Here is a 26,649-nt window from a genome sequence, read left to right on the forward strand (position 1 = left end):
ACACACACACACACACACACACACACACACACACACACACACACACACAGATTTTGCCCTACCACAAATTCTTCTGACTTAAACCAATGCAATATTAAGAAAACACACGATTTCATTGATTTTTTTGGTAACATTTGGAATTATTTGGCATCAAAATGGAAGCTTTTCTTTTTAAAAACAATTTTTGTGATACCATGTCACTGGCCTTTATTGGAAATAATTTTGAAACCTCCTTGAATAGTCAGAGAAACAATCCAGCTTTATGAATCAGTGTTTATTCTATTTATGAATCAGCATTATTCTGCCTCTTCCAAGCTTTCTTGGTTATTCGTCTTTACCTTTAAAATGTATTTTAAAATATGTAGAATTAATCATAATGATGATTTTAGTATAATTTTAACATAATTTGGAAAATCTCTACTAGCTAATTCTTACTCTTCAGTCTCTGCACCACAGCCCTGAATAGGACACTGAAGGGATCGTGCATTCTTGAGCTAAAGGATGTTAGTCTGAAGTGAGCTTCATCCGTTAGGATGGGCTCTATTCAAAAATTGGTTGGCTGTGGCATTATCGGGTATAAATTCTGGTTTACCAGCACATTTTGTTTTAGTACTGCCATAACTTATCTATTTGGGATAGCACAATAATATGAAGGAGTATGATTTAGAGGAAGATTCCTGAAGAACAATAACACATACCCACTTTTTCAAGCTAAGCATTATATTAAAAGAAGATATTATATGTAAAAATGGGACACCCTCGGGAAAATATATATTAGAATATATATCAGATTAAATAAAGGAAAACATAAGAAATGTTCCTAATTATGCAGGCCTTGACTTTTAGATACATGAAAAACATCTGCCTAGAGTATTTATTGCTTAGTCAAATGAATGTAAAAGTAAAGGCTGCACTGACATTGAACTTTCCTGATATATCAAAAATGTCAGAAAAACTACATGTGTTTAATAACTTTGTTTAGAACATATTTGCAAATGGGGTTTAGAAAATCCCTGCACCTCTAATCTCTTACCTGATGATTGTTTTGATAGAGCCACAGATTAGACATCAGACAAACGCATGGCTAAAGAATGATCACTCATCATCTCACCATGTGAGTCTAAAAGAATCTTTTTTTGTCCAGGCAAGCTAATAAAAGTATTAAGACATAAGAGAAAAAAATTCTAGGAATGAAAAAAGTGTAAGAGCTATGCCTTGAAAAAGAAAGCAAAATCCTAATTATTCAGGTGCTGGATAATCGCTTGATGAAACGCTGACACCCTCCCCCTCCAATGGTATGTCATGCTGTTTGACATTTGCTTTAAAACAATCCCGTCAGTGTGCCCATGAGGGTGGGGGAAGTCGGCAGAGATATATGTGAAACAATTTTGCCTATGGGTTAATTGTTGAAACTAGGTGATGAATACATGGAAGGTCATTATACTATTTTTTTTACTTTTGTGTATGTTGAAAATTTTCCATGATAAAAAAGTTTTAAAAATTTGTCCCCCAAAGCACTCTTAGAACTGACCTGAAAAATTCTTCCTGTTTCAAAATCCGCTTAATAATGGCAAGATTTTTAACATTAAAAAATGATAAAAATTGGAAGAGTCATAGCTTTGTTTATACATCTTTCTCAAGGCCAACAGTTTTTGGATTCTAGTTCCAGTCTCAAGGAGACAAAGTATTCTTGTCTGATGTGCAATAATAGAAAATTTCACCGTGCTCTGAATTTAACACTATACTTTTCATGTTAGTGCAGGATATTTGTAATATGTTATATTTCCATAATAGAAAGTTAATTTCTTCCTAGTCTGACTAGATCTATTGATCATTAAACTGTATAAAGAGAGATGATTTGTACGTAGTTCCTCCTAGTTCTTGTTTGTCATAAGGAAAATCCCAGCATTACATGGTTATATACCTGCCCCAATTTAATATTTTTAAAAGTCATGTGTGTGTGAGTATAATTTTATCTCAGTATTTTTAGATGTAAACAGGTGAAGTCATATTTCATCTCTCCTCTCCCTTCATTTGAAAGAAATTCTGATTTAGTTTTTATTTCATTAAATATTGTGATTAAATCTCCCTACCGAAAACAATGGAGTGATATGCTTAGATATGTTAAAGTGTGTCTTATATAAGGTGCCCCTGAAAATAAATTATGTTGATGCCTCATTTCCCAAGCTGATGACAGGATATTGTAAAATAACAGATAAACCATGCAGGATTGTTTTTCTTCCAGCATAAGCAGTAGTATCTAAATACCAAAAGCAGAAAGAGATAAAGTAGTAAGAGGAACTTAGATCTGAAAGAGCAGCCTTCAGGTTATTTCTGGGGAAGTGGATGAAGGTTACATAGCACGTTTGCCATCCTGGAGTTTAATTTTTTTTTAAATTTTTTAATCTTATCTGTAATTTGGCTTCATCACTGGTTAGGATGTAACAAGTTATGTTTGTGTCTTCACTCAGTGCAGTAGCTTATAGAGTAAGAGCTCAGGTAACACCTTCTGGTAATGACAGTAGCATCTGGTCTTTGCTTTGAAGCACAGAAATCACGTCCAGTTTTGCAATAAAAGGCTCAGCAGGAAAGCATTGAACTAGGGCTCCTGGTACACAGCTCTCACTGCACCTTAGGAACACTTGGGTATGCTCTCTAACACACCAGCGCCAGGCCCCACCCCAGACCGATGAAACCAGGGTCTCTATGGAAGTTGGGGACTGAGTGATGATTCTAAAGATCAGATCGAGATGAGTGCATGCAATCCTGGTACTGCCTTCAAATATTCTGGGTGTCTTTGTGGGAAGTGGGGCATTGGGGAGTACAAATTACTACCCCTATATCAGACTTACTAAAATCTGACTCTTGGCAGGAGTGGTGTAAGGGTGTAAGGATGGTAGGCAGAGCTCTGTAGCTTTTTGTTAATGTTATTTAGTGTTTTTCTGGTGAGTTTTATGATTAGTTAGATTTAGGTATCACTGCTCCAGAGAACATTATCCTCTTTCAAATAAAAAAAAAATGTGGATTTAGAAACATATACATCTTCTATGTGTATGATATTTGCTTTCCACAACACTTCTCAGGCCTCCAGGACTACAAACCATGAGACCTCGGCCTTGTTCCTTGAACTCAGCCTTTTATAGTCTCATCTCTACTTTCAGAAGCTGTGTAGTCATGTTAGACAAACCGAACAGAGGCTTTTAGAAAGCAAGCCCCCGCGTTTGAAGATAGGCACAAGGAGCTGAGAAGAAAGGCTGACGTTCTTTGTGTTTTTGGCTTCCAGTTATCTACAGTCATGTACATTTCAATTCATCTTCAGGAAGTCTTACTTTCACATGCCTATCAATATTATCGCTTTTTAAAATCTTTCGTTAATATAAGTCAACCTTGAAGTATAAAGTTGGGCTTCTTCAAATATAAAAAAGATTTTAGCCACTTAGCCTCAGATTTGATCCTGGCTTCATTCTGAAAATTGGTGTTTGTTATAAGGATACAATTAGGTGGTTATTAAGATGGTACTTCACCTCAGGAATCCTGACGCAGACAGATCCTATCAGTCCCTAAGAAGATGCATGCCCAATACCAGCAGACAGGTTCCCTGGCAGGGACCTTGTCTTTCATGTCCGTCTGCATCCTCCCTTGCTTAGCTGCTTGTCAAGCAAGACTTAACATTATTCATATTTCTTATATTAAAAATTATTAATAATATTTATTGAGCACTTGTTATGTGTGAGGTCTATTTTAAGGGTTTCCACATTTATTAACTTAATTCTCACAACAGTCCTAACTAGGGAGTTATTATTGTTATTATTCTCATATTACGGATGAGAAAATGAAGACACAAATAAATAACTTGCCCAAATTTATGCAGGTTTTAAGTGACAAGAGTTAGAATTCAGATTTACAAGGACTAACCCCAGAGTTTGCACCCTTATTCATTACTCACCTAATAATTAATTGTTAACTGAATAAATGATGATGACCACCTTTGGCCCCAAACCTAACACAGAACTCTAATTAAGAAAAAAAAAAAAAAAACATGGAGGACTCCTTTTTTCCTGGTTGTAGGACCACCTGGGTGTTCCTGCCACTAAACAGCAATCTTAGAATTAATAACCCCATTGAAACAAAAAGGCACATCTATCCGCACCCTCACCCGCCTGTCCTCCCTGGGGCAATAGCTCCAGTTCTGTCTGCGCATGCTGAAGGAAAAGGGATGGTAGGGAGACTGCTGAGCAGAGCCTCATGGGAGGATGCCGGAAGAAAGCAACCACCACAGCTGGTACAGAAAAGCTCTTATCTCTTGAAAGTTTCATCCCTAGAACATGTTGCTCAATTACCGTCCTGGAATCCAACTTCAGATCCACACTCCTCTTCCATAGAGAGATGAAGAGGGGTTAGGAAAGGAACAGAAAGGAACTTCAAAGCTTTCTCTTGGAGCCCAGCAGTCGTGGTCCTTTTTGAGTAAAGATCTACGAATGGTTTCAACAGGGAGAACCTGGTGGAGAAATTAACTTAATTCAAGGAATCACAGTATGTCATTATTTATCTAGAAATATTACAAACTCCAAATATAGGAAATACACTCTTAGTTATATGTTCAGATGACAACACCCGCATGGGCAAATAGACATGACATGAGGTTAAATAGCCATTTGGGATTATCCTCTTTATTCTCAGGTGTAATCAAGAGTTGACTTCTTTGTCCAAAGTTCTTTCTTTTTCAAATTTCATTGCTGTCTAAGAGAAAATTTATCTTGGGCTTAAATTCCAGGTGGGCAATTACCTACATTACACTAAACAAAAGATCAGATCATCAGGCTGTTTTTCAATTTACGTTTAATTAATGGGTCTAAAAATTCAAATATAGTACCATATCTAGATGAGAAATTTTATTCTTTTAATCCATTTAAGCAAAATTTTTACATTTAAAAACTAAACCTCCAAATTTGGTCTATTATCAATAGTACTGGTTGTATGTTTGATATTTCACTCATGTATAGGAAATGATCTTTAATTTAAATGCATTGCTCTATTTTTATAAAATAATTTCTTTGGTTCTCTATGAGAATACTACTCCTAAAACTAAACCACTTAGGAAAGGACTATTTGTAGCAGCCTATATATTCAACGTATATCAATTTTTCAGTGCTCTAAACATGTTGATTTTTGCTTATGAAAGTGTCAGCACCCTATATGACATCTTCAGGAGAAAATGATTGAAACTCTTTTTTTAAATTTCAAAAGTGGAAGAAGAGTGTTTGACCAGTAAGTTCTCAGATTAATCTGTTTCTGCAGTAGAAAAAAGTGGTAATGAGTTGAAAGGTGATATCTTGCTAGACTCCTAGATATAGAATTACTTGGTTTCAGACTAATCATAGAATTCAGGATATTGTAGCTATATTACATACAGCATATATTATGAAGAGGACATTTGAATTTTTTGTCATTTGATCTTTATTTTTTTAATTATTTTTCTTTTAGAAAAAGAAGAAATATATTAAAATTGTCTCTGTGCACTAAAGTAAACCTGACGATATTTGTGTTTGTATTGGTGACTTAAAATTATCATTAGTTAACTTTTGTTTGTTTTCAAACATGTAGGTATAAAAAAATAAATCCAACAGTGTTCTCTTTTAGCCTATATTTATACAAAAAGATTTAATTAGTTTAGAAAATAATTCTCTCAGCTATCAGCATCAACTCAATTTCACCTACTCCATCCATGATGAATTAAACACTATCAAAGTGTTGTCTTTATCATTAAAATAGGTATAGATTTAGTCATTGCTTGGCCTGACCAGAGCTTTTCAATCATTCCTAAGGACACTCAAACCCATTTTTCAGTCTTCCCATAACCAGCTGTGGTGGCAGAGCATCTATTCAACATGTGCTAAATTATGCTACATTTCTTGGCTTTGCATATCTTTATAGTAGACATTCCTTAAAAACGATAACAAGATGCCCACCGAAGACGGGTTTTATTTTCTGGACACACAACATGCAAAGAGCATGAGCAGGCCTCAGGCTGAATCACTACTACTTTCTTATTAGGTATGTGTCTTGGGCTACTAAATATACGTGAGCCTTTTTTCTCACCTGAAAAAAATTGAAGAATTTACGAAGGAGGGCATAAAGAACTTATACAAACCACCTGGCTTATAGTAGATTTCATTCTGTAATTGATTGTTATTATTCTTTTAAAATGAAAATCTTATTTTTTTTTTCAGGATAGGTTTTAGCACCTGGAGAAAAAATTTTTACTTATCTGCCTGATCATTATGAATCTGATATTGTTTTCTTTTAAGAAAAGATGAGTGTTGGTTAAAAAATTAAGCAGTAGCAGTTATGAAAAGCTGGAAATCTGCACTATTTATGTGGTTTTGGCTTTTATATATCACTTAGAAAATACAGTTCTCTTAATGCCACTTTTTTTTTCAAATAATCAAGTATTGTACAGACAAAATATCTAAAGTGTATGAGCTATCATATATTTTAAATTTGACTCCTGTGTTTTTCCTTCTCTCTCTTCTCAAAGGAGCGGATCATATCCAGCCATCCTTTTATAAATGCTGTTGCTAAAAAATGTGTTAAAGTTTCAGTTATGTGACTTTTTTGGCCCGAGTTTATTAGTAATTTTCAACCTAAGATGTCAGTAAATTTGTATGGACTTTTGGAAAATTTAGTAACTTTTATATTTGAAAAAATATTGCTCAACCATATAAACATAGCTTTCCCACAATTGATTTTACAGTAAGGTTAAAATGATATTATTTGTTAGATATTTCCACCTTCAAATGTGATTACTGGAATATATTGTTAAATTTTGAGCGACTGATAGTTTTCAAAATTGTTATTATAAATAGGGCTGCACATTCTTAAATGTGTCACTATTAACTAGAACGTTTAGTGTGTTAATGTATATGCTTTATTTTTTAATTAAAATAATTATCGAGTTGTCAACATAATTCCAATAAAATATAATTTAATAGACTATTCTAAGTGATTTAGATCTGTTTTAAACAGTTTACTTGATTTCAGTGTGTATTCCTGTTACATTCAAAAGGCTATCAATATATGATACTGAAGTTTGAGTTCTTTTAATGTAAATAGGGATACTTCTTGTAACCTTATTCACATTGCAAGTAAAATGATAAATATATCTAAATCAGTGTTATGCTTGTGTTCTGTTGTTCTAACATTTGAATAAGCTGCTTTTTTTGGGTGTTTAATCTTACAATTTTTCTTAGCCCTAAAAAAAGTTAAGTTGAGAGCATTGATGTCTTTTGTGATGAGAGAATTAAACATGCCAACAAAAACCCTCTCTATTAAAATAATTATTTATTTCAGGTTTCCATGTATTATCTTAGTTATGGTCGGTTTGACAAGGCAAGAAGTAAATTTAACAGTATAAAAAAATGTATATCTAGGGCTTCCCTGGTGGCACAGTGGTTGGGAGTCCGCCTGCCGATGCAGGGGACACAGGTTCCTGCCCTGGTCTGGGAAGATCCCACATGCCGCGGAGTGGCTGGGCCTGTGAGCCATGGCCGCTGAGCCTGCGCGTCTGGAGCCTGTGCTCCACAACGGGAGAGGCCACAACAGTGAGAGGCCCGCGTACCAAAAAAAAAAAAAAAAAAATGCCTAAAGTTGCTTTATATTACGTTTCTTAGCAGTATGGCAGAGTGAAAAAAAACAAGAGACCAGTTTAAGAAGGTCCACTTAGGGCAGTCTGAAAACACACATCATAGGCACAAAGAGAATAGATATCAAACTCTGACAGGCTTTCAACAGAAAAGCCAGAATGTTCTCTGAGGTAATCCTGGAATAGCTACACAGTCTGCACCACCTCCACTGAACTTTTTAGCTTTCTCTTGAGACACTTGGCAACATGCCATATCAGCCTGATGCCAGAGGTACAAGGACTAATCATCCTTAGACGTGGCATGCTCTGAAGGTGCATATAATTCTTTCAAAAACTGAAATAGGATCACAAGTCTGAGGCACCTATTTCCAATTAATTTGGTCACAGGAGTTTATCTGTCATCTTTGTTCTGTCACAGCAGTTTGTGGTAAACCTGCTTCACATGGATTATCCAATATTAAGAACAGTGGATTGCAGAATTTTCCCCCCAGTCAATTCCTATTTTGTCACTTTTGGTTTAAAGTAGATGAAACTAGCCATGGGTTTAAAAACGAACTTGACATTTTCAAACTTCCATGAAAAGGAATTGGTCAAACTTCTGGCACGATGACATAGTAGATTATCATATACACCGTACTAATTCATTCTGATTTTCTACAAAAGCTTAGTATAAAGTTTTTACTCTAGAAAAGTATATACAACTTCAGCAACAGAAATACTTCCTTCTTTTTGTCCAAAGATGAATATATGGGGATTCTATGCACAATATCCTTATCGTGTGCTAAAATGAATACTCATTTTCTGAATAATGTCTTTCAATATTTAAATATCTTTTATCCACCTTAAAAGCATATCAGATTATTTCCCCCTCTATGATCATATAATTCCAGTGCAAAACAGGTAAGGAGCTAGATGGTGTGATAACCATTTTTAATTTTTATTTAACTTTGATTTAACTGTTTTAGGCTGTTTTAGTGCAAGAAGTAAAACTTTGCTTGGGTATGAGCAAAGGGATAGGTCATTAGAAGAATGCAGTGTGCCTTATAGCAAATGGATACCAGAAACTCATGGGCACCTGGGAACTGAAATTGTGTGGCTGGCTTCCTCTACCCTGGAATTAGATCCAGAGTACCTCTGGGGACCTCACAGGATGAGGGAGTAGACCTTTGTTAATATTGTCATTCCAAAAATGTGTGCTCACTTGTTAATAGTCAATACACTATGTCTGAATTTTATAAAAATAAGAATTAAGCACAACTTACGTTACAAATTTAAAGAATTAAATAGCTTGAAAGTTCATAATAGGAGATGGAAATGTGACTGTGACTCTGAAAATGTTTTAAATATCTAAGCCTGCCTTCATAATAGCTCCAGGTAGTTTATGTTATTGTCCCCAGGTGACTTGTCCAAGTTGATGAACCAGCTCATAAGGGGAAAAGCTGAGAATCAAAATCCTCACCTGTGCAAGCCCCCAAGGCTGTGCTTGCTCATGAGACCACACAGTCTGCCTGTGATGGAAATAACAAGATTTAAAATCACTCATGGAAAAAATAAAATAAATAATAAAAAATTAAAATAGGGGCTTCCCTGGTGGCGCAGTGGTTGAGAGTCTGCCTGCCGATGCAGGGGACACAGGTTCGTGCCCCGGTCTGGGAGGATCCCACATGCCGCGGAGCGGCTGGGCCTGTGGGCCATGGCTGCTGAGCCTGCGCGTCCGGAGCCTGTGCTCTGCAACGGTAGAGGGTGCAGCAGTGAGAGGCCCGTGTACCGCAAATAATAATAATAATAAATAAATAAATAAAAATAAAAATTACTTATGTCTGAGAGGCATGATTGGCCACTCCATTTCTTCTCTTTAGGTCCTCAAATTTTTTTTGTTCATTTCAAAGCAGGTTAAACCAATCCAGAACACCCCTCCACCTTTTTTATCATTGTGTCTTCCCCTTTGTCCTATGCTCCCCTCTACTTTTGTTATTCCCTGCACCGCCCAATCCCTTCTATTTCAATTTCTGATAAGTGTTAATGCGGGTGGGATGTGATGCATGCCCACAAAATAACTTGGGGAACATGCAAGGCGTCAGCTTCCAGTCCTACCCAGGCTCTACCCACCTCGTCTGGCTTAGCTGTTCTGACGTTCTCACTGTTAGAAACGTTACTTTGGGGGTGGACCTTAGAGGCTGTAGCTTTATCCTCTGAATTTTGTGGTAAGTTCATGTTTATTGTGTGGAGAGAGGTTCCTCATCAACCGTATACCCCTCTCCCTTTGCCATCTTAGTATTGGTTTTGTTTATGAAGGTCCTTCATTGTTATTCAAAAGGCAAAGAATGCTGACACTGTGCAGCTCAGATGCAGGACGGACAGATTTCTTCCAGAGCAAACAGCAGGGCAGCAACCAAGTCTGGGAAAGAAAATGGCATCAAAGAGAAGTCATCAAGTCCACCCCTGATGAAGGAGAACAGGATGCCTTTGAGTAAGAAAGTAGAGAAGCAGAGGCTGAGAGAAAGGGCAAGTAAGCTAGGAAAAGAAAGGGAACGACTTGATAAAAACGGACGTTGCTAATAATTAAACAGCCAACTTCCCAAACTTTTTTCTGAGAGAGGCCTCATAAGTGTGTTCCCCATGGCCCCCATAGTGGAGCATGAGGGAAGCCCTGTGGTCAGTGCCAGGAAACATGAAAACCACTCCTTTTGTTCCCTCCCTCGGAGGAGTCTTGATTATAATGGAAATCCTGCCAGACCCTTAATTAGGAAAGTACAACAGGGCATTAATATAATTCATCACCTGTTAGAAGGAGCACTTGTGGGCTATTTACTAGAAATCTATTAAATATGACACGAAGACACATCGCACTCCATTTCTTAACATGACATTATAATCAGGATGTATGCTCAGTAAAATGGTTTATAGAACCCTTGTCTGTGAGTCCTATCAATTAACCAAAATTCTGCATCAATGAGGTATAGCCAGTGTAGCACCCTGAGAAAATGGATGCGTTTTTCCTCTGGTTCTCAGCAAAGTTTCATTTTGAAATAAAAGTGTTGTTTCCATGGCCAAGTTCATTGCCATATATTTTACTCATCAATGCATTGAGTGAAAGGATTATAAGAGTACTCACTTCATAGTTGTGTAACTGAATATTGAAGGACTTGTTTTTATGTGAACCTGGTACATTTCCTTGACATCCTAATATAAAAATCTTTTGTATAGATAAGGTCAGTATTGATGGCCCAGTACTCTAATTCTGTAAAATATGCCCTGATGTTTCTTAAAGTACAAATATCCTTTTAAGATTTTGTGTTTACAAATGAAAGAAAATCCATTTATGTATTATCTGCATATCAGTTAAAGATGAGAATCTGACTTTAAGGGGAGGGTATATATTTTCAAATGTATTTTACCCTGTGCTCAGGGTTCATTCTTGTCTTTTTTTTTTTTTTCACCTAATATGTGACTCTTCTCATTAAGTTATCATTATAGTTAGGACTCCACTCTGTATTGCTCTAAAATTATATTAGAAATGTTGCACAATGACCAAGGAGTCATGTTTAACATTTTCATAATCAGCCTTGGTTCAAGTCTCTGTATTTCTGTAATCAAGTTATATGCAAACATAGCTTTATCCATAGGGAGGCATTGTGTTCTTGGCTACAATGAAGGAAAGTAGTGGAAGAGGTCAACCAACATGGTGGAGTAAAAACGTCATCTGGGTGTGGCTCGGGAATAACTATTTGTTTTTACTTACTATGTTTATTCATTGGTTTTTCTCCCTTTCACATGCTGGCAAGAGTATCGAGGAGAATGTTTTTCTCATATAATGTCCCCTGCCCTGGTGCCATATTGTATTATGCTTTAAAATAGAAGCTGCCACTGCCAACCCAGATTTCTTTAAAGAAAACATACTTTCTTCTGGCAGGAGTAGAGCAAATGTTCGTTAGACCAGTGGGACACTTAAAGCCCAAAGGACTAGATAACAATGACGTAGTCCGGTCTCTCCTCGTCTCCCTGCCTTGACTCAGCAGCTCTCCACCTCTACTCTTTCTGTCTGCCTGTAGCAAAGGGTTACTCCCTTAGTCAAATCTCTATCACTGTGGAGACAGAGAAGGCGTATCTGTGACCAGCACAGGGGTGCAGAAACAGTAAGGAAAAATAAAATGCTATGATAACATCAGGATTCTGGCTAAGAAGGCCTTTGACTATGAAAGGGACGATCAGGTCCAAAGAATTCATTTTCACCCCCAGGTCTCCTTCTATTTCACTTTATCTCCTGCTTCTCTCCAGCATGAGCTCTTCCTCAAGCCAAGCCGGGCTTCTTCTCATTCTCAGCCTCCGTCCAGTCTCTGTGACCTTGCCCATGCCTCAGATGCCCTCCCTTTTCCCCTCACTATCGTGTATCATCTCCTCTTTGAAGTATCAGTTCCCTGATAACAGTCAAGCACTATTCACTTTTGTATCTCTTCCAGAATTTAATACAGGATATTTTACTAAGGAGACAGTAAATATGCATAGTTAAAAAATATTATTTTATTAGGTAAAATTTCTGTGTAGTTTTTAGGTCTGTAATATCTTTAGAAATAAGGTTAAGGATTTATGAGAGCATGAAGATGCATTTATATTTAAAACTGTTCTTGTTAAAGTTTATTTCTTTATTTTTAAATCTCTTTTCCTTTTCTGTGTACATCTTCAGTATAAGTAAACAGGTTATATTTCTTGAAATCTAAAGGCATGAAAATAATCCTTTCATTGTGTTCTTGTGTATCTCATGCATCTAAAATTAATGTTCTCTGAAGGACAGTTCAGGGTTCATGATGAATACTTATTAAAATGAACAATAAAAGTCCTTAGTTAGCTGTTAGCCCCAAAATAGAAATGGTCATTATCAATAATCAAGTCCCTGTAATAGATTCTTACTCTTTTAGAGGAGACCTCAATGTTTGCTGCCTCATTTTCAGAAGAGGCGTGTGAGAGAATCAGTGCCGGAAGTCACAGCTGTCAGACTCTGGAGTCTCAGCAAGGCATACTGGGTTGGAAAACCAGCTTTCCAAAGGGTCAAGGAAGCAGAAACTGATTTCTCACACACCATTACACAGTTTAACTAACATAACAAATGCCAAATAATTGCTGGCACTAATGGGTAGGTGGATGTTTACTTTGTATGGTTACCATGGATTCCCTTAGCATTGGTGGGCCTGCTGTGATTGAAATGCTGCAAATTTAAGGAAATAGAAATGATATGATTAACTTGACTCAGTAATTTGAAAAGGGTTTATTTATCTGAAAGACAAAACTATATCATACTCAGCTTCCTTTGATTTAACATATTGTCTATGGAAGTTTTCAGTATTACATAATTTTGTTTAATCCAAGTATGTATGTGTGTGTGTATAACTTTATTATATGTCATGCACTGGCATAAGCACTTTACATGCATTATCCTATTAAATTTCATTAGGTATAATCATCCCCACTTTACAGATTAGAAAACTGAGGTGGAGAGAGGTTAAGTAACTTGTCAACGATTCCATACTAGTAAGTAGTAGACAAAGGATTTAAACCCCATCAGGCCCCAGAGCCTAGGCCTCAACCCTTATATGTGGTTCCTTATCCAGCACTACCTGGAAACTTGTCCGAAATGCAACTTCTCAGCCCCCACCACAGACCGACAGAACCAGAAACTCTGGGGATGGGGCTCGGCAATCTGTTTTCACAAGCCCTCCAGGTGATTCTGGTCATGCTGAAGTTTGAGAATCACAGCCTTCCACTCCTCTCCCCTCTCAAGCATAGGTTCCCAGCCTGTGTGTGCCCAGCTGCAGCTGCCTTCTGGCATCCACCCCGTCCCCTCCAGCCCCTCCTCTAATCACTCTGCTGTCTTTCACGAATCCAGCCATACAAGGAATATTACTTAAGTTTATTGAAAGAACAAACTATGTGCTAGCTTTTACTCTTGAACAAGCACTTTATGTAATCATTATCTGATGAAAGGTATGAACCTCCTGCCCAGAGAAATGCACGTGTATATGTCCATGTAGAACTCATTAATCATGTCTCCCTGGCACCAATCCATGGGATGACCATGGAGTTCAGGTGAAGACTCTCAGGTAGCAGCTGTAAAGTATCATCAAGGTTATATACAAGGCCCCTATATGCCCCTCACAACACAATAATAAGCAGTTCATCTCTGTTCAGTAGTATTTTTCCTTTAAAAAAATCTGACCTCTGTGTTCAGTAGTATATTTTTCTTTAAAAAAAAATTATCTCTGGGCTTCCCTGGTGGCGCAGTGGTTGAGAGTCCGCCTGCCGATTCAGGGAACACGGGTTCGTGCCCCGGTCCGGGAAGATCCCACATGCCACGGAGCGGCTGGGCCCGTGAGCCATGGCCGCTGAGCCTGCACGTCCGGAGCCTGTGCTCCGCAGCGGGAGAGGCCATGGCAGTGAGATGACCGCGTACCGCAAAAAAAAAAACCATTTGGGATATGCACAGTTTAGTAACCCCCCGTTTTTACTAAATAGTATATTATCATTCTTTGTAAACCTGCTTAGAAATAATTATCTTCAATGAATAATTTAGTATAGTACACGAATAAGATTTAGCATGTCTACACCCAACTATATATTCTTTGTCCTATAATAGTGGCAAGGGATAAGCCTTTTTTCATTTTAATTTGGTTCTTAAATAGCAAACATCCTTGAAATTTCCAACCCCTTTTTGCAGTCAATTCCCAGTGATAATGAGCTTGGAAAGTGGGAAGGGAATGGAGGTGAATGTGGATTTAAAATGTCTCTCATTCTCTTAGTGTATTCTAATACTTATAATTTCCCTCCAGCAAGACTAGAATTGTGTTTTATCTCTAGATGTTACAGCCTGAGACCACAATTTAAGCACTATTTATTTATATGGAAGTCTGTTCCATGATCTCTTTTACTGTCCTATCCTTTTCTTTTCCTCCAGTTGTTTGCCATAACATGAAATGTCTCAAGAAGTAAGAGAAAAAAATGTCATTCAAGCACTTTTTAAAAAATAAAATATGTTTCTTTTTCTACTCACATCTTATCTCCCATGATTGTCTGGAATGGGTGTCCCCAAATAGTCAAACTGAAAGCGCAAACTTTACAATCACAGGAGATCATGGGCAGACCCTACCTGCCCTCAGATCCCTGATACCAGTGTCACCGCCACCTAGTCTTTGAGTTTATACATTATGAGCCCTGAGAAGGAAAGTGTAGGTCTTTTTTTCTTCATTTTTGTCCAGTATCTAGTACTGCGTAAAATTAACAATTTACCCAATAACTCTTTGTTGACTGAATGCTATGTATTAGCTTCAAATAAGCATGAACAATTCAAATATCTTTTTCCCCCATATTTCAGACATTCTTATATCAACTTCAATAATTGTTGGTTTAAGGGACATTCAGTGATGAGAAGAAAAATTGCAGATACAGAATTCTAGATTCTTCTGCTTGCTTAATACTTAAAAATGTTCTTTAAAGTGTTTCTCTTCCCATGTTGTTTTTGGTAGAATTGTTTCCTAAAGCAAACCACTCACTCCTTGATCTTGGCTCTCCTGGGCAGAATTTTGTGCATTCTGTAACATCTTTGGTGGTGGCAGTCCAGTTCTTCCAGTAACTTTGTTAACGTGCTGTGAACAATTGACAATTTGAGTATGTAGTGTATATGATATTAAATTGTGAATTAGTGGGACTTACGATGTAACAGCATATCAATATTTGAAGATATTGGTACTTGATATCCTGTCAAGGAAAATTTGCCTCCAAATTTTAAACTGGAAAGTCACTGGAATAACTGTTCAGAAAAGAATCACAATTACATGATTTTTTATATTTTTGGTACATTATGTTAAGAATTGTGTACAACTTGAAATGTCTGCGTACTGATCCTCAAAACAACCAATAAATCTCAATTATGAAAGAAAAAAAATGTTCTTTATACTTGTAACTAGTGAAGATAAGATAGACTTTTAAAATAAAGTCATGATTCTTCCAAGTGGCCGTATATCAGCCCTGAGAGAAGTCAGCTTGTATCATATATAACATCTGGAGATTTATGATCTCTTGGAGAATGCTAGCAGAAATCTTCCAGTCTTCTCACAATTGTATTTAGCTTATTAATACCTTTTTATTTGTCTGTAAACATGATATTCATAGTCAAATATTTGAAAGATATAGAAATTGTAGGGGGAAAAAATCCCCATCACCGCCATTCAAATATACAAACATAACCATTCTAACCTTTTGTTGAATTTCCTGTTATCAAGTCCGCATTTGTTCAATGTATTATAAAACAAAGGGTTGGAGTAAACTTTTATGTTCATTTTGATATTATACAACCACTTTATTACATACCCACTATTGGTATAATTATCTTCATGTTAGAACATTAAACATTTCCCCCATAAAACTTTGTTACCTATGTTAGGTCAACTGTCTTTAAGTTTCTTTTTGGAAAAATCAGATTTAACTAAGCTAGGAAAAACAAAACAATCTAGTAAGAGCAAGATTCCTCATTGAACCTTACAAATGGGATCTTTGGTGTTATTTTTAAGCTTGTTATTTCAAAAACTTCAATTATCATTGTAACAAAAATGAACTGTCAAATTTACATTTAGATTGATTCAGATTCCATGCATCCTTTTGATTTCTAGAATTCTTTGTGTATTACCTAGGAAAATAGTAAGTTCATCCAACCCATTTCAATTCATAAGTCAAATTCCAGTAATCCTAATGCCATTAGAATGAAAAATACTATAATAAAAAAGTATCCAAATCTCAGGCAATGACATGTTTTTTTCAAGTCCTCTTTAATGGAATAGATTGTTCCAAAACAAATTTTTAAATATATTAATTTTAAAAGGGTTCACTTACATCTTTAATCTTGAAAACTATATAAAATAAAAATACAAATATCAGATAGTATTTAGTAAGAATACATTATAAGTTGATGATATATTAGAATTGAATGTATATTATGATATTTCTTTATGTGATCTGTTTACCTGACCTTGGATTTAATCCTGTTAATTAAACATATTTCAAGAACTGTAATGAAAAATAAGATTACTGTAGGGAAGTGAATTTCCACAAGTTTTTGGCAAGGCTTCTAAATTGGTAGATTTGCATCACCCAGCCTGTCTTGTCCTGGATATGCTAATGAGCATTCAAAGCCAATACATGAAAAAAAGGAAGAGGAGAAGTATTTGAGCACATTTATAGGCAATCCATAGCTCAATGACTAGACACTGAATATCTGAGAATTGATTTTATAAAATGGCATATTTTAAGAATGAGAACTTTCTCAAGTTCTTTTACTCCTAGAACAAAGACTGTTATCTTACTATATTTTTAGGATGATTGTCTAGGGCAGCCTTTTGATATAAATAAATGATGCATTAACATTATATGCAGACAGAGTGTATATGCCAGCAGAAAACTAAATGCGGGAGAATTGTGTGTTTATACAATACTATTCCAAGGTCAGTTCACTAACTCTTTGCTGAACATCACAGCTCAGATATTTTTTCCTTTTTTGATATATTTTCCTTTTTCTGTTAACAGCAGATATCCCTTTATGAAACATTCCATAAATCGGAATCTAGTGAGATAATTTTTTGTAATTCTCCCTTGACCCATTTTTGTGCATGCAGTTTTGTAAACATCTAAAACAGTTGCACAAAACAACTTAGTAATCTAAAATAACTGAACCTGGAACTAAAAGAAATTAGGAAATAATCAAGAAAGAGATTTCATATAGCAATCAAATTTTCAGTCAATAAATATTTTTGATTAACTGACTGAACACTACTCTTTAAGGATATTATTGTTCATTGTCTTCAATCTTTTGAAGATTGTAGCAACAATGACAGAAATGTCTGGTGGAAATTGCTCTAGGATCAAATATTTTTTAGTAGAAATTAAATTCACTTATCTAGTTAAAAATTACCAATGAAGAAAGACTTTGCAACTATTGACGTAATTGCTTTACCCTTTTTTAACTATATAAATAGGATATCTAGTTTGAAGTTTAGAAGCTAACAATCATTTTAGCTGAATGCACTTAATTTTAGTTACTTTTCACTAGTTTTTGCTTCTGTCTGCAGTTTACTTAGTATTTTGTTGAATAATTCAGCAACTTGATCTCATGATAATACCACTGTCACAACTACCTAGACTACCTAAAGTTTCTACCTTTAGTTTCTTATATTGACTTAAAATCTTTTTACATTTTAATAGTTAATTAATAGGTATTGATTTAGTTTTAAGTTGCACAGTGACAATAACCAGTATAATAAAAAGCATCATTACAAAATCTTGGTTATAATTTTATTGCTCTGTTTTGTGAATAGCAAATCTACCCAAAGTGGTATAATTTCCTTCTCTGATGAAATATTAACCCATACAGGCTAAAGGAAAGCAATGGATAAAGTCATTATCAATTCACTATCACCTTTAATTCCACCCCATAAATTACTACCCTTTATCAATAAATAAGATTTTGTCTAAGTAGATCCCAAGACAATCACAATTAGGTAAACATGTTTTTTTAAAAAAAAATTTTTTAGGAGATTACTCTCTAAAGTCCTTATTGTAAGCTGTAAGGGCCTGTTAATTGAAGATCTTAAGGATTCAGCCCTGGTGCTCATGATAGATTCCATTCTGCCTTTTCATTAATTCCTGGGCGACAGAATAAAAGGCATACTGATTAAGTTTGGAGATTACACTAAGCTAACAGGGGTTACGATGCTTGGAAAGCTAGAACTAGAATTTGAAATGATCTTAATAAATTATATAAATCACATTTCAAAAATATGGAACAAATTCAAGGTTATATCCTAAGAGAGAAAAGCAAACTATACTGTCAGCAGAGGGAGGAAGGTTGTCCAAGCACAGATAGGACAAGAAAAAGACTGAGCTCCAGGAGAGTCAGCAGAGCGGTGCTCACCCTAAAACAAGACTACAAGGGCCAGCCTTGCTCCGCAAAAGGCACGTGTAGCTCCTTTGCGGCTAGAACTACAGAAAATTAAGACGAGGCCCACCTGGAACCAGCGCCACACCCCCGAAGCTCTAGTTCAGCGAGCTGGTGAGAGCAGAACAGAGGGTGTAGCGTATGCTCAGGGCACCTCTGAGCAACTGTCCACAGAGAGAATGTGGGTGCCAGGCCCACCTCAGACACCATGCGTTCAGGGAGTGCGTGAGGACCAGCGGACACGGAGAGGCTGTAAGAGCTTGTTGGCTTTCAGCAAAGTGTGCTATAAAACTCCTATGATGCTGGCATTTAGGGAGGTAGGAAATAATCCTTTGTTATGTTTGGTGTTGTATAAGCTTTTATTAAATTATTTTGTCGACTTTGAATTTCTACATTTTAAAAGGAAGTGTGAAAATTGGAAAAGGTCTGTAGCAAAACAACAGAAATGCTTAATGGGATGTAAAATAGGTCATGTGGGGAAAGATTAAAAGGAGTTTGGTTGCTTAGCCAGGAAAATAGAAAGCTAAGAGATGACTTAATAACTGTCTTATCGTATACAGAGGTTTATCATAAGAATGCAGATCAGTTCTCTATCCCTACGGAAGAAGAAACAAAAGAAAATTAGTTTAAAGTAGCAAGGGATAGCTTACTTTTACATTGGAAGGGATTTCTTGATTATAAAATATCAATAAGCATTGTCTAAGGTTACCAAGAGACAGAATATATAATCTTTGAATATGTTTAAAATGAAATGAGCACCCACCTGGTTGGAAGACTTAACAGTTGACCTGCTTGATGGTAGAACTGAGCCAGACAACCTTTTTGAGAAATTTAACAGTTCTATCATGGTTATAAAATAAAATATCGTAGTCATCTTCCTTTCCTATTCATCTATAAAGATAAATGTACATTATTAATATGAAGGCTTTATGTGACAATTTCAAGAGATGACTTTGCTCACTGTTTCCCTATCTCTAAGTAAGTACACTTTTTTGTTTCCTTTTCTTTCATTTATTTAACAATGTCTGTTGAGTGCCTGCTCTGTGTAAAGCACTGCTCAAGGCTATGAGTGATACAAACAACTGAACACTCCTTTATTCTTTCTTCACAAGCATTTGCTAGTCATCTCCCCTTTGCTAAACACTATGTGACGCGCTCAGAGTCCAACTACAGGTGCGGAAGATGGCTCGAAAGAGCCCACAGGCTAGTGAATGAGGATAATAAGTAAACGGAATTGCAGTGCGATGTGACTTGGCCTGTGCCAAAGGTATAAGCAGGCGGCTTGGAAACATGTGAGACACGGTGGGTGCATCTAGTACAGACTCTGGCAGTGTCTGGAGATTTCAAAGGGTTTACTGGAGGAGATGCCATCTGAGCTGAGCTGCGTCGTGGTGAGAAGGGAGTCCATTGTGCTCCAAAATGCCAAGAGGATTATCACAGGAACTGATTGTTACCACCTGGCAAGATACATGAAAGCATTTGTTTCTTTTTATCAACTAAAATGTTATTGATTCTGTCCTCTGCCCTTTCTTTGATCTTTAATAAAACAATGAAACCTAATTTACAGTCAGTTCTGTTATAAGGTGACATACATGTTTCTAAATTCATCATGCTGCACAGAAAATTGTAGCTTAGAGGAAAAAGGGGTTAGGGACAAACACTCAAAAACTTCATCCGGGGGACACAAAATTTTTAAATGTTAGGAACTTAATGAAAATGGTAGCATGGTTTACACATATTGAAGAGTCAAGGAATACATACTAATACTACAGTACTATATAGATTCTACAAAAATGTGGCAGTGTACCTTGAAGAAGACCTGGAGTTTACTTGTGGAAGTCAAGTCCGAGGGTGAAGTGGTGGAGGGAGGTGATCTGAAATAGGATAGAAGATTGTGATGGGAGATAGGCATGAATATGGCTCATAACTGAGTCATAACACAGGAAGGGAAATGAGAAGTTTGAGATGTGTGCTGGCGTGTGTTTTGTAAATTTCTCCACAATTCAGTTCAGCTGGGTACAGTTTTCTGTGCTCACCTAGTGTTTCTCAGCAAGATCTTGGAGTAAAAGCAAATGTGAAATTCGCATTATGCTCAAGTCCTTCCCTAATGTATCAATTCTGTTGGAACAAATGTGCAGTTTCCAAACAAGCCTTATTGCAGAACTGACTGTATTTGTTGCAAATTAAGGTCATAATTTTCTTACAGTATATCCTGAAATCTCTAACATAGTGTGTTTAGATTCTATTGGACATGTCAGAATTCCTCATAAATCCAGTCTCCTATTTAATGCTGATATAAGTGACTTCCATTTTTGCCAGAGCTACATTTTCCTCTCAGCTTCTGTAACAGGGGAGCATCTGCAGGGAACTTGGCAAAACAGGTGAGGGCCATAAGATTGCAACCAGTGTTTGGCAGCCGGAGCCTCCATATTTGCAGCAATCCTTGGGGAGATGCAGTCGCAAGGACTGCAGGTCTTTTCTTCACTCTGACAAGGTAAATGGCCAGAAATGCAAAGGAAGATGTCTGGAGAGTAGGGCTTTGGCCATGGATCAACCTCAGTGACCAGGAATCACTGCTGCCTTTTAGTAGGAAGCCAGTAGGTCCTTAGAGCTGGACTCTTTTTTTTGCTCTCTCCTTTTTGTCAACGGGCATAGATTCTGGCGTAGGGGGAGAGGAAAACCCCAGTGGTTTAAATTCGTGAAGGACAGAGGAGGTAGCAGCTGGGGAGGCAGGTCAGGCAGCGTCCCTCTCCGGGCTTCTGTTTCCTTGTGAAATATTTTCCACCACAAAAGATATAAAAACAATGTTTTGTTTTGCTCTCTATGCAATGTGGAGGTCTTTTTTTTTTTTTTTTTCACTTAATTCAAGTGTTTGTGCAAGAAAGGCAGCTCAGAGTTACGTTATCTGAGGTCAGGGAGAAGAGACAGTTTTGCATTTGGGTTTGGATTAGGTAGCAGGGTCGTCAGAGGCACTTGATGGTGTTCTTGAAGTGGCTGGAGTCCTCCTGTTCACACAGCCCCGGGAGTCACAGGCCCAGAGAGAGGGAAAGGTTCCATCTATCCACACTTAATTGCCAGATCTGACAGGTCTGTGTAAAAATTGGGAGCTAAACAGTTAAATTATACCAGATGATAAAATCCTTACACAGCCTCAAGCAAACATTCAGCTGACAAAAATGTTATTGTATGTTCTCTCTTGAAAGCTTTAAGATATGCTTGGGTTAATTAGATTTCCAAATATGCAAATATGCCCTAGTGAGGTTTTTCTGAAATGCACCATTTTAAAATTATGTAGCATGGCATTAGTGTTCAAAATACTGAATTGTAAGACTTAGCCTGAATAGCTTACTAACATATCATATAAATTCATAATTGATCAAACTCATTTATTCCCCACTGTCCACATTATACTGTTCAAATTGGGTTAGAAAGTTTTATGGAAATTAGGTTCTCTAGCATGCTTTGGGGGAAGATCAAGGAGTAGTTTAGATTACGGCACTAGTTCTTCAAAAAATGCCAATTCACTTGTCGATATCAGTGTTTCCAACTTGCTCAGTGTAGGGAACACAAGGCTTCTAGAGCCCTGAGACTGGATCACCTGGAGGAAATTAGAAGACAAACTTTGATCTCAAGGAGAAAGAATACTTTAGCAAGTGCATCCCCAATGATTTCATTTTGTTCACCTGCTTATGCCAGTGAATAATTCTAAGATTTCAACTTCTGAATAGTTTTTTTTTAATATTAGATTTCATTTATAATCAGATTTCTGGATAACTGAAATGTTTGAGCTGTGTTGGTTAAAAGAAAATCATTTTGGGGGAAACTGTTCTAAAGTGCATCATATCCTTCAATGCTTTATTAAACAGTATATACTGAAATTTACTAAAGATAAGCCAACAGTTTCTGGGTAACTCAGTTGTGCTGGGCCCACGTGGCCAAGTGAGGTGTAGAATGCTGTTTACTCATGGTTTTAATGACCTCAACCACAAGGTCGACAAACTTTTTCTATAAAGGGCCAGGTAGTAAATATTTTAAGTTTTGCAGCCCAGGTGGTCTCTGTTGCTGCTACTCAGCTGCCACTGTATTACAAAAGCAGTCATGGCTGATATGTAGTGAGTGAGCATAGCTGATTTCCAATAAAACTTTGTCACTGAATAGGCAGTGGTTGAATTTGGCTTGCAGGCTGCGGTTTGACAACCTCTGACCTCAACTACCATCTTTCTCGAGTAACTTATTAGAAGTTCATGATTCTCGTTTCTTGCTGTTCTGATGTTCTTGTATTCCTTCCTTTAGCAATGTCTCACCCTTTTCTGTTTATTGCTTTTGATGTGGTTTGGCCTACAGGGGAAAAGAACATAGCTTGTTAGATTTGTACTTAAAGTAAGAATCACTAGACTCCAAGGGAGGGGCAAAAGGCTTTCTAGTCAAGAGGCACAGAGTGCATTTACTATGGCTTTCCTTCTCGATACTTGCTCAGGGGCCATTTTTATTTATTTCTAGGTTCTTGAACAAATTGTTAATGTGGAAAATAAGTTTTGTGTTAAAAGAATTTTGTTGTAGTTCAATGGGCTTTTGTAACTATACATCACATTTACTTAAAAGTAAAAACATTTTTCAACTGCATTTTCGTGGGCATAATTTAGTGTGTCTCGTCCAGTATTTTCCATATTTATGAATTAGTTTATCAAGAGTAACAGATGTGGGCTTCCCTGGTGGCGCAGTGGTTGAGAGTCCGCCTGCCGATTCAGGGGACATGGGTTCATGCCCCGGTCCAGGAAGATCCCACATGCCGCAGAGCGGCTGGGCCCGTGAGCCATGGCCGCTGAGCCTGCGTGTCCGGAGCCTGTGCTCCGCAACGTGAGAGGCCACAGTGGTGAGAGGCCCGCGTACCACACAAAAAAAAAGAGTAACAGATGTGTCTACTCTAAAAGAAGAAACTAAATTGCCTTTCAGATGGAAAGAAATTGCCCTGCCCTCACCATGATCAGTGTTCTATAATATTTTGTGCCTACTCTAGTTTACTTTGTTCACATAACTAAACTTTGTTTTTGAGTTGTTGGAACTCTTCCATCTGCCCACATAGCTGAGTTGTTGAGAGCACTGGGTTTGGGTTCAAACTGTAATTCTGTCACTTACAGCTGTGTGATATTGGGCAAGTTACCTAACTTTTCTGAACCTTGGCTCTTTCATCTACAGAGTAGGTGTGACAAGGGTACCTACCTGAGAGCATAGTTGTTCTGTTTCTTTGATGTTGCCCTTGTAATTCCTCCTCTTTTCCTCCTCCTTTCCTCAAGAGACATTCAGATCAACCATAGGTTCAAATCTTACCATACTATTTAAGTTATACTATCCCGTTAAGGCCCTTTTTTTTTTTTTTTCCAGTTCATCGTTGAAGCAGATGACTCCTGAGATTAAAATAACTTGCCAGACTTTAAAATGGTGGCCACACTGGGGCATGAAATACAGAAAGTGAGGATTTATAACATAAAAAGCCACATCCAAGTACAGAAAATGTTATTTTATCATTTTTGCTATTACATTACTAGATGTTTAAGGTATTATCTACATTGAATTTGGCATGCATGCACAGTAAAACATTGAAAATTTTGTATGAAACAGGTCCTAAAATAAAGTCTGCCAGCTCTAGGAGGAGCTAAGTTTAGCTGTCAACATTGGTCAACAAGTTCTCCATGTCTGCACATCCAAGATGTTCCAGAGACTTAATTCTATTATTCAATTTCCTAGTTGCTTTCACCACAGGAATTTAGGAAGATCTAGGTCCCTAAGCATCAACTGTCCAACAGTTACTGTTCTAATAATTTCTACAGAAACATCATTCTCAATCTCTTTGGTATACACAGTTTTTTGTGTACCCCACAAAATGATCTAAACCCATAAGGACCCCAATAATGAAACGAGTAGTCTAGTTGATGGAAAGTGCCCCGTTGGGTAATTAGGCAAATCACAGTGGCACCCAGAGCAAATTGCTTACTCTTTCCAGGCAAGAGTTGTCCCATCTTTAAAATAAGGAGATGGGAATTTAGGTTTTACAATGATAGAATAAAAGCATTTTTGCACCCTTCTCTTGAAAATCACACCCACAACTAGAAAAAAAAGCACAAACATAAAGTTTGATTATGATTAAAGTAGGGAATCACCCACTGTAGTCCAAGAACACAGCCTGTGAAGTTGGAAGTCAGATGGGAGAATGATAAATGATTAGAGTAATGGAAAAGTTTTGCAAATAGTGTTGATGGTTGTGCAATACTGTGAGTATAATTGTTGCCACTGAATTATACCTTTAAAAATAGTTAAAATGGCACAATTTGAATATATTTTTTACCACAATAAATTTTTTTAAAGGAATGATAAGTGATTTAGTAGATTTTGGTCAAACAAAAATGCATGTAGGTTGAGAGTACCAAAGAACAGTTTACCAGTCTGCCTCCCAAAAAGATCTCAGAATTGGAGGTCATGTAGTAATACAGGGTGAGGGTAGTGAAAATAGGGATTGCTTGAAAATGTGTACAAGTTGCAACTAGACCTCCTGGTCATTTCCACTGCCCCTGGTCAGATGACCTCACCCCTTCCATCCAGGTAGAAGATGATGCTCTGGGGAAGACAGAATCAGGGAGTCTCAGGACTTAAAGGCTACAGGGACTGAAGAGGGTGAGGGAACCACACCGAAAACACAGGTGAAAGTCTAGTGGTCCTACACCTGAGCCTCTAGCCTCTTCCCCTGAGGAGCTCCAAAATGCAGATAGTCAGGGCTTATCCCTGTAAGCCACGTCACTACAGTCGTAGCTGATTTTAAAATATGGAGCCAACAACAACAACAAAAAAAAAAAACAAAAAAAAATAAATAAAATAAAATAAAATATGGAGCCAAAGAAGAGCCGAAGCAATGGCTAAAAGAGTTGAAAGTCATTGCCTCTAGGAAGGAGGAGGGGAGGGAATGGGAAAGTACCCCTAAGTTTTTGACTGGCCTTTTATTATTATTTGATTTCTAAACTGTATGCATGCAATACTTTGGGTTTTTTAATGATGAGAATAAATTTAAAAGACATAAAATAAGGGATGATTTTTAACAGTCCATCTTGCCTTTTGTTTGCTTTAGTCATATTCAGTCATGTTGTCCTTTAGAGAAAATACTGTTTCTAGATTCTTTACTTTATTCCATAAGGGAAAAAATTTTTTACCAAAATAGCTGTTTCTAGGTAGCGCTAATTGGCGTTATCATACTTTTTGTGTAGAGTATGTTTGTATTTAGATAGATATTTTTCCTCCTAGTAATTATATGTCTGTACACTAGACTATGTCTACTTCAAGATCAGTAAATTAGTCCGGATTCAGAATGTCTAATGATGTAACCTGGACTGGGCTAGCTTCCTTTATCTTTTTTTTTTTTTTCTATTCCATTTACTAAGTAATGGAATAGAGTATGTTTAAAAACATTTGAGGGAAAAGTGTCCTATCTAATATCCAGCCACTTTGCATTTGCATAGAAAATGTGTGCTAACTTCAAAAGGTCTTATCTATACCTTAGAGAAGGAATGGGATTTTATATTTTGCAGCATCTTCTTTCCATATAGAGATATCTCATTGGCCTAGTCACTAACAGGCTTATGTTTTAATTCATTTTTATGAATCTAAACAATGATTTGATTTAACAGACATTGTTGTAATAGGTATTTTTCAGCAGACTGCTGCAGTTGATTTGTACAGTTCTTTGTTTGCTCCTGTGAAAAGACCATTTTCATCTTTTGTTTTTATTTTCAAAACATACAAGGGTCACTAAACCTCTTTAGAAATTGCTTCTGAATAGTCATTCTTTGTGTGGAAAAACTACAGTATATTCCTTAAGTGAAATTCAATCAACTACTTTTATGGTAACTGGGCTTAAAAGACATCAGTGAAAATACCCACACAAGCTCTTAAGATCCAGGCATTTGTTTCAGCTGACTTTAGTATGTACTTATCCATTGTGCATCAAATAATGAGCAAAATAGCCAGACTTCTAATAAGCAAGTAC

General features: G+C 36.8%; 1 protein-coding gene across 3 annotated transcripts in view; it reads left to right on the forward strand.

Moving 5' to 3' along the window:
* FBXL17 (F-box and leucine rich repeat protein 17) overlaps nucleotides 1-26,649 on the forward strand; it is a 475,832-nt gene that overhangs the window by 340,727 nt on the left and 108,456 nt on the right. The window contains exon 8 of one of the 3 annotated variants that reach the window (XM_027100341.1): nucleotides 6,539-7,476. The exons of the other annotated variants lie outside the window; for them this stretch is intronic. Coding sequence (XP_026956142.1) covers nucleotides 6,539-6,582 — 44 coding nt within the window. The 3' untranslated portion in view covers nucleotides 6,583-7,476. Of the gene's footprint in view, nucleotides 1-6,538; nucleotides 7,477-26,649 lie in introns of those variants that run through there. 3 annotated transcript variants of the gene reach the window in all.

This window comes from Aethalodelphis obliquidens, unplaced genomic scaffold (assembly GCF_003676395.1).
Source record: "Aethalodelphis obliquidens isolate GAN/ISIS:26980383/991018 unplaced genomic scaffold, ASM367639v1 scaffold4, whole genome shotgun sequence".
NCBI classification, from domain to species: domain Eukaryota; kingdom Metazoa; phylum Chordata; class Mammalia; order Artiodactyla; family Delphinidae; genus Aethalodelphis; species Aethalodelphis obliquidens.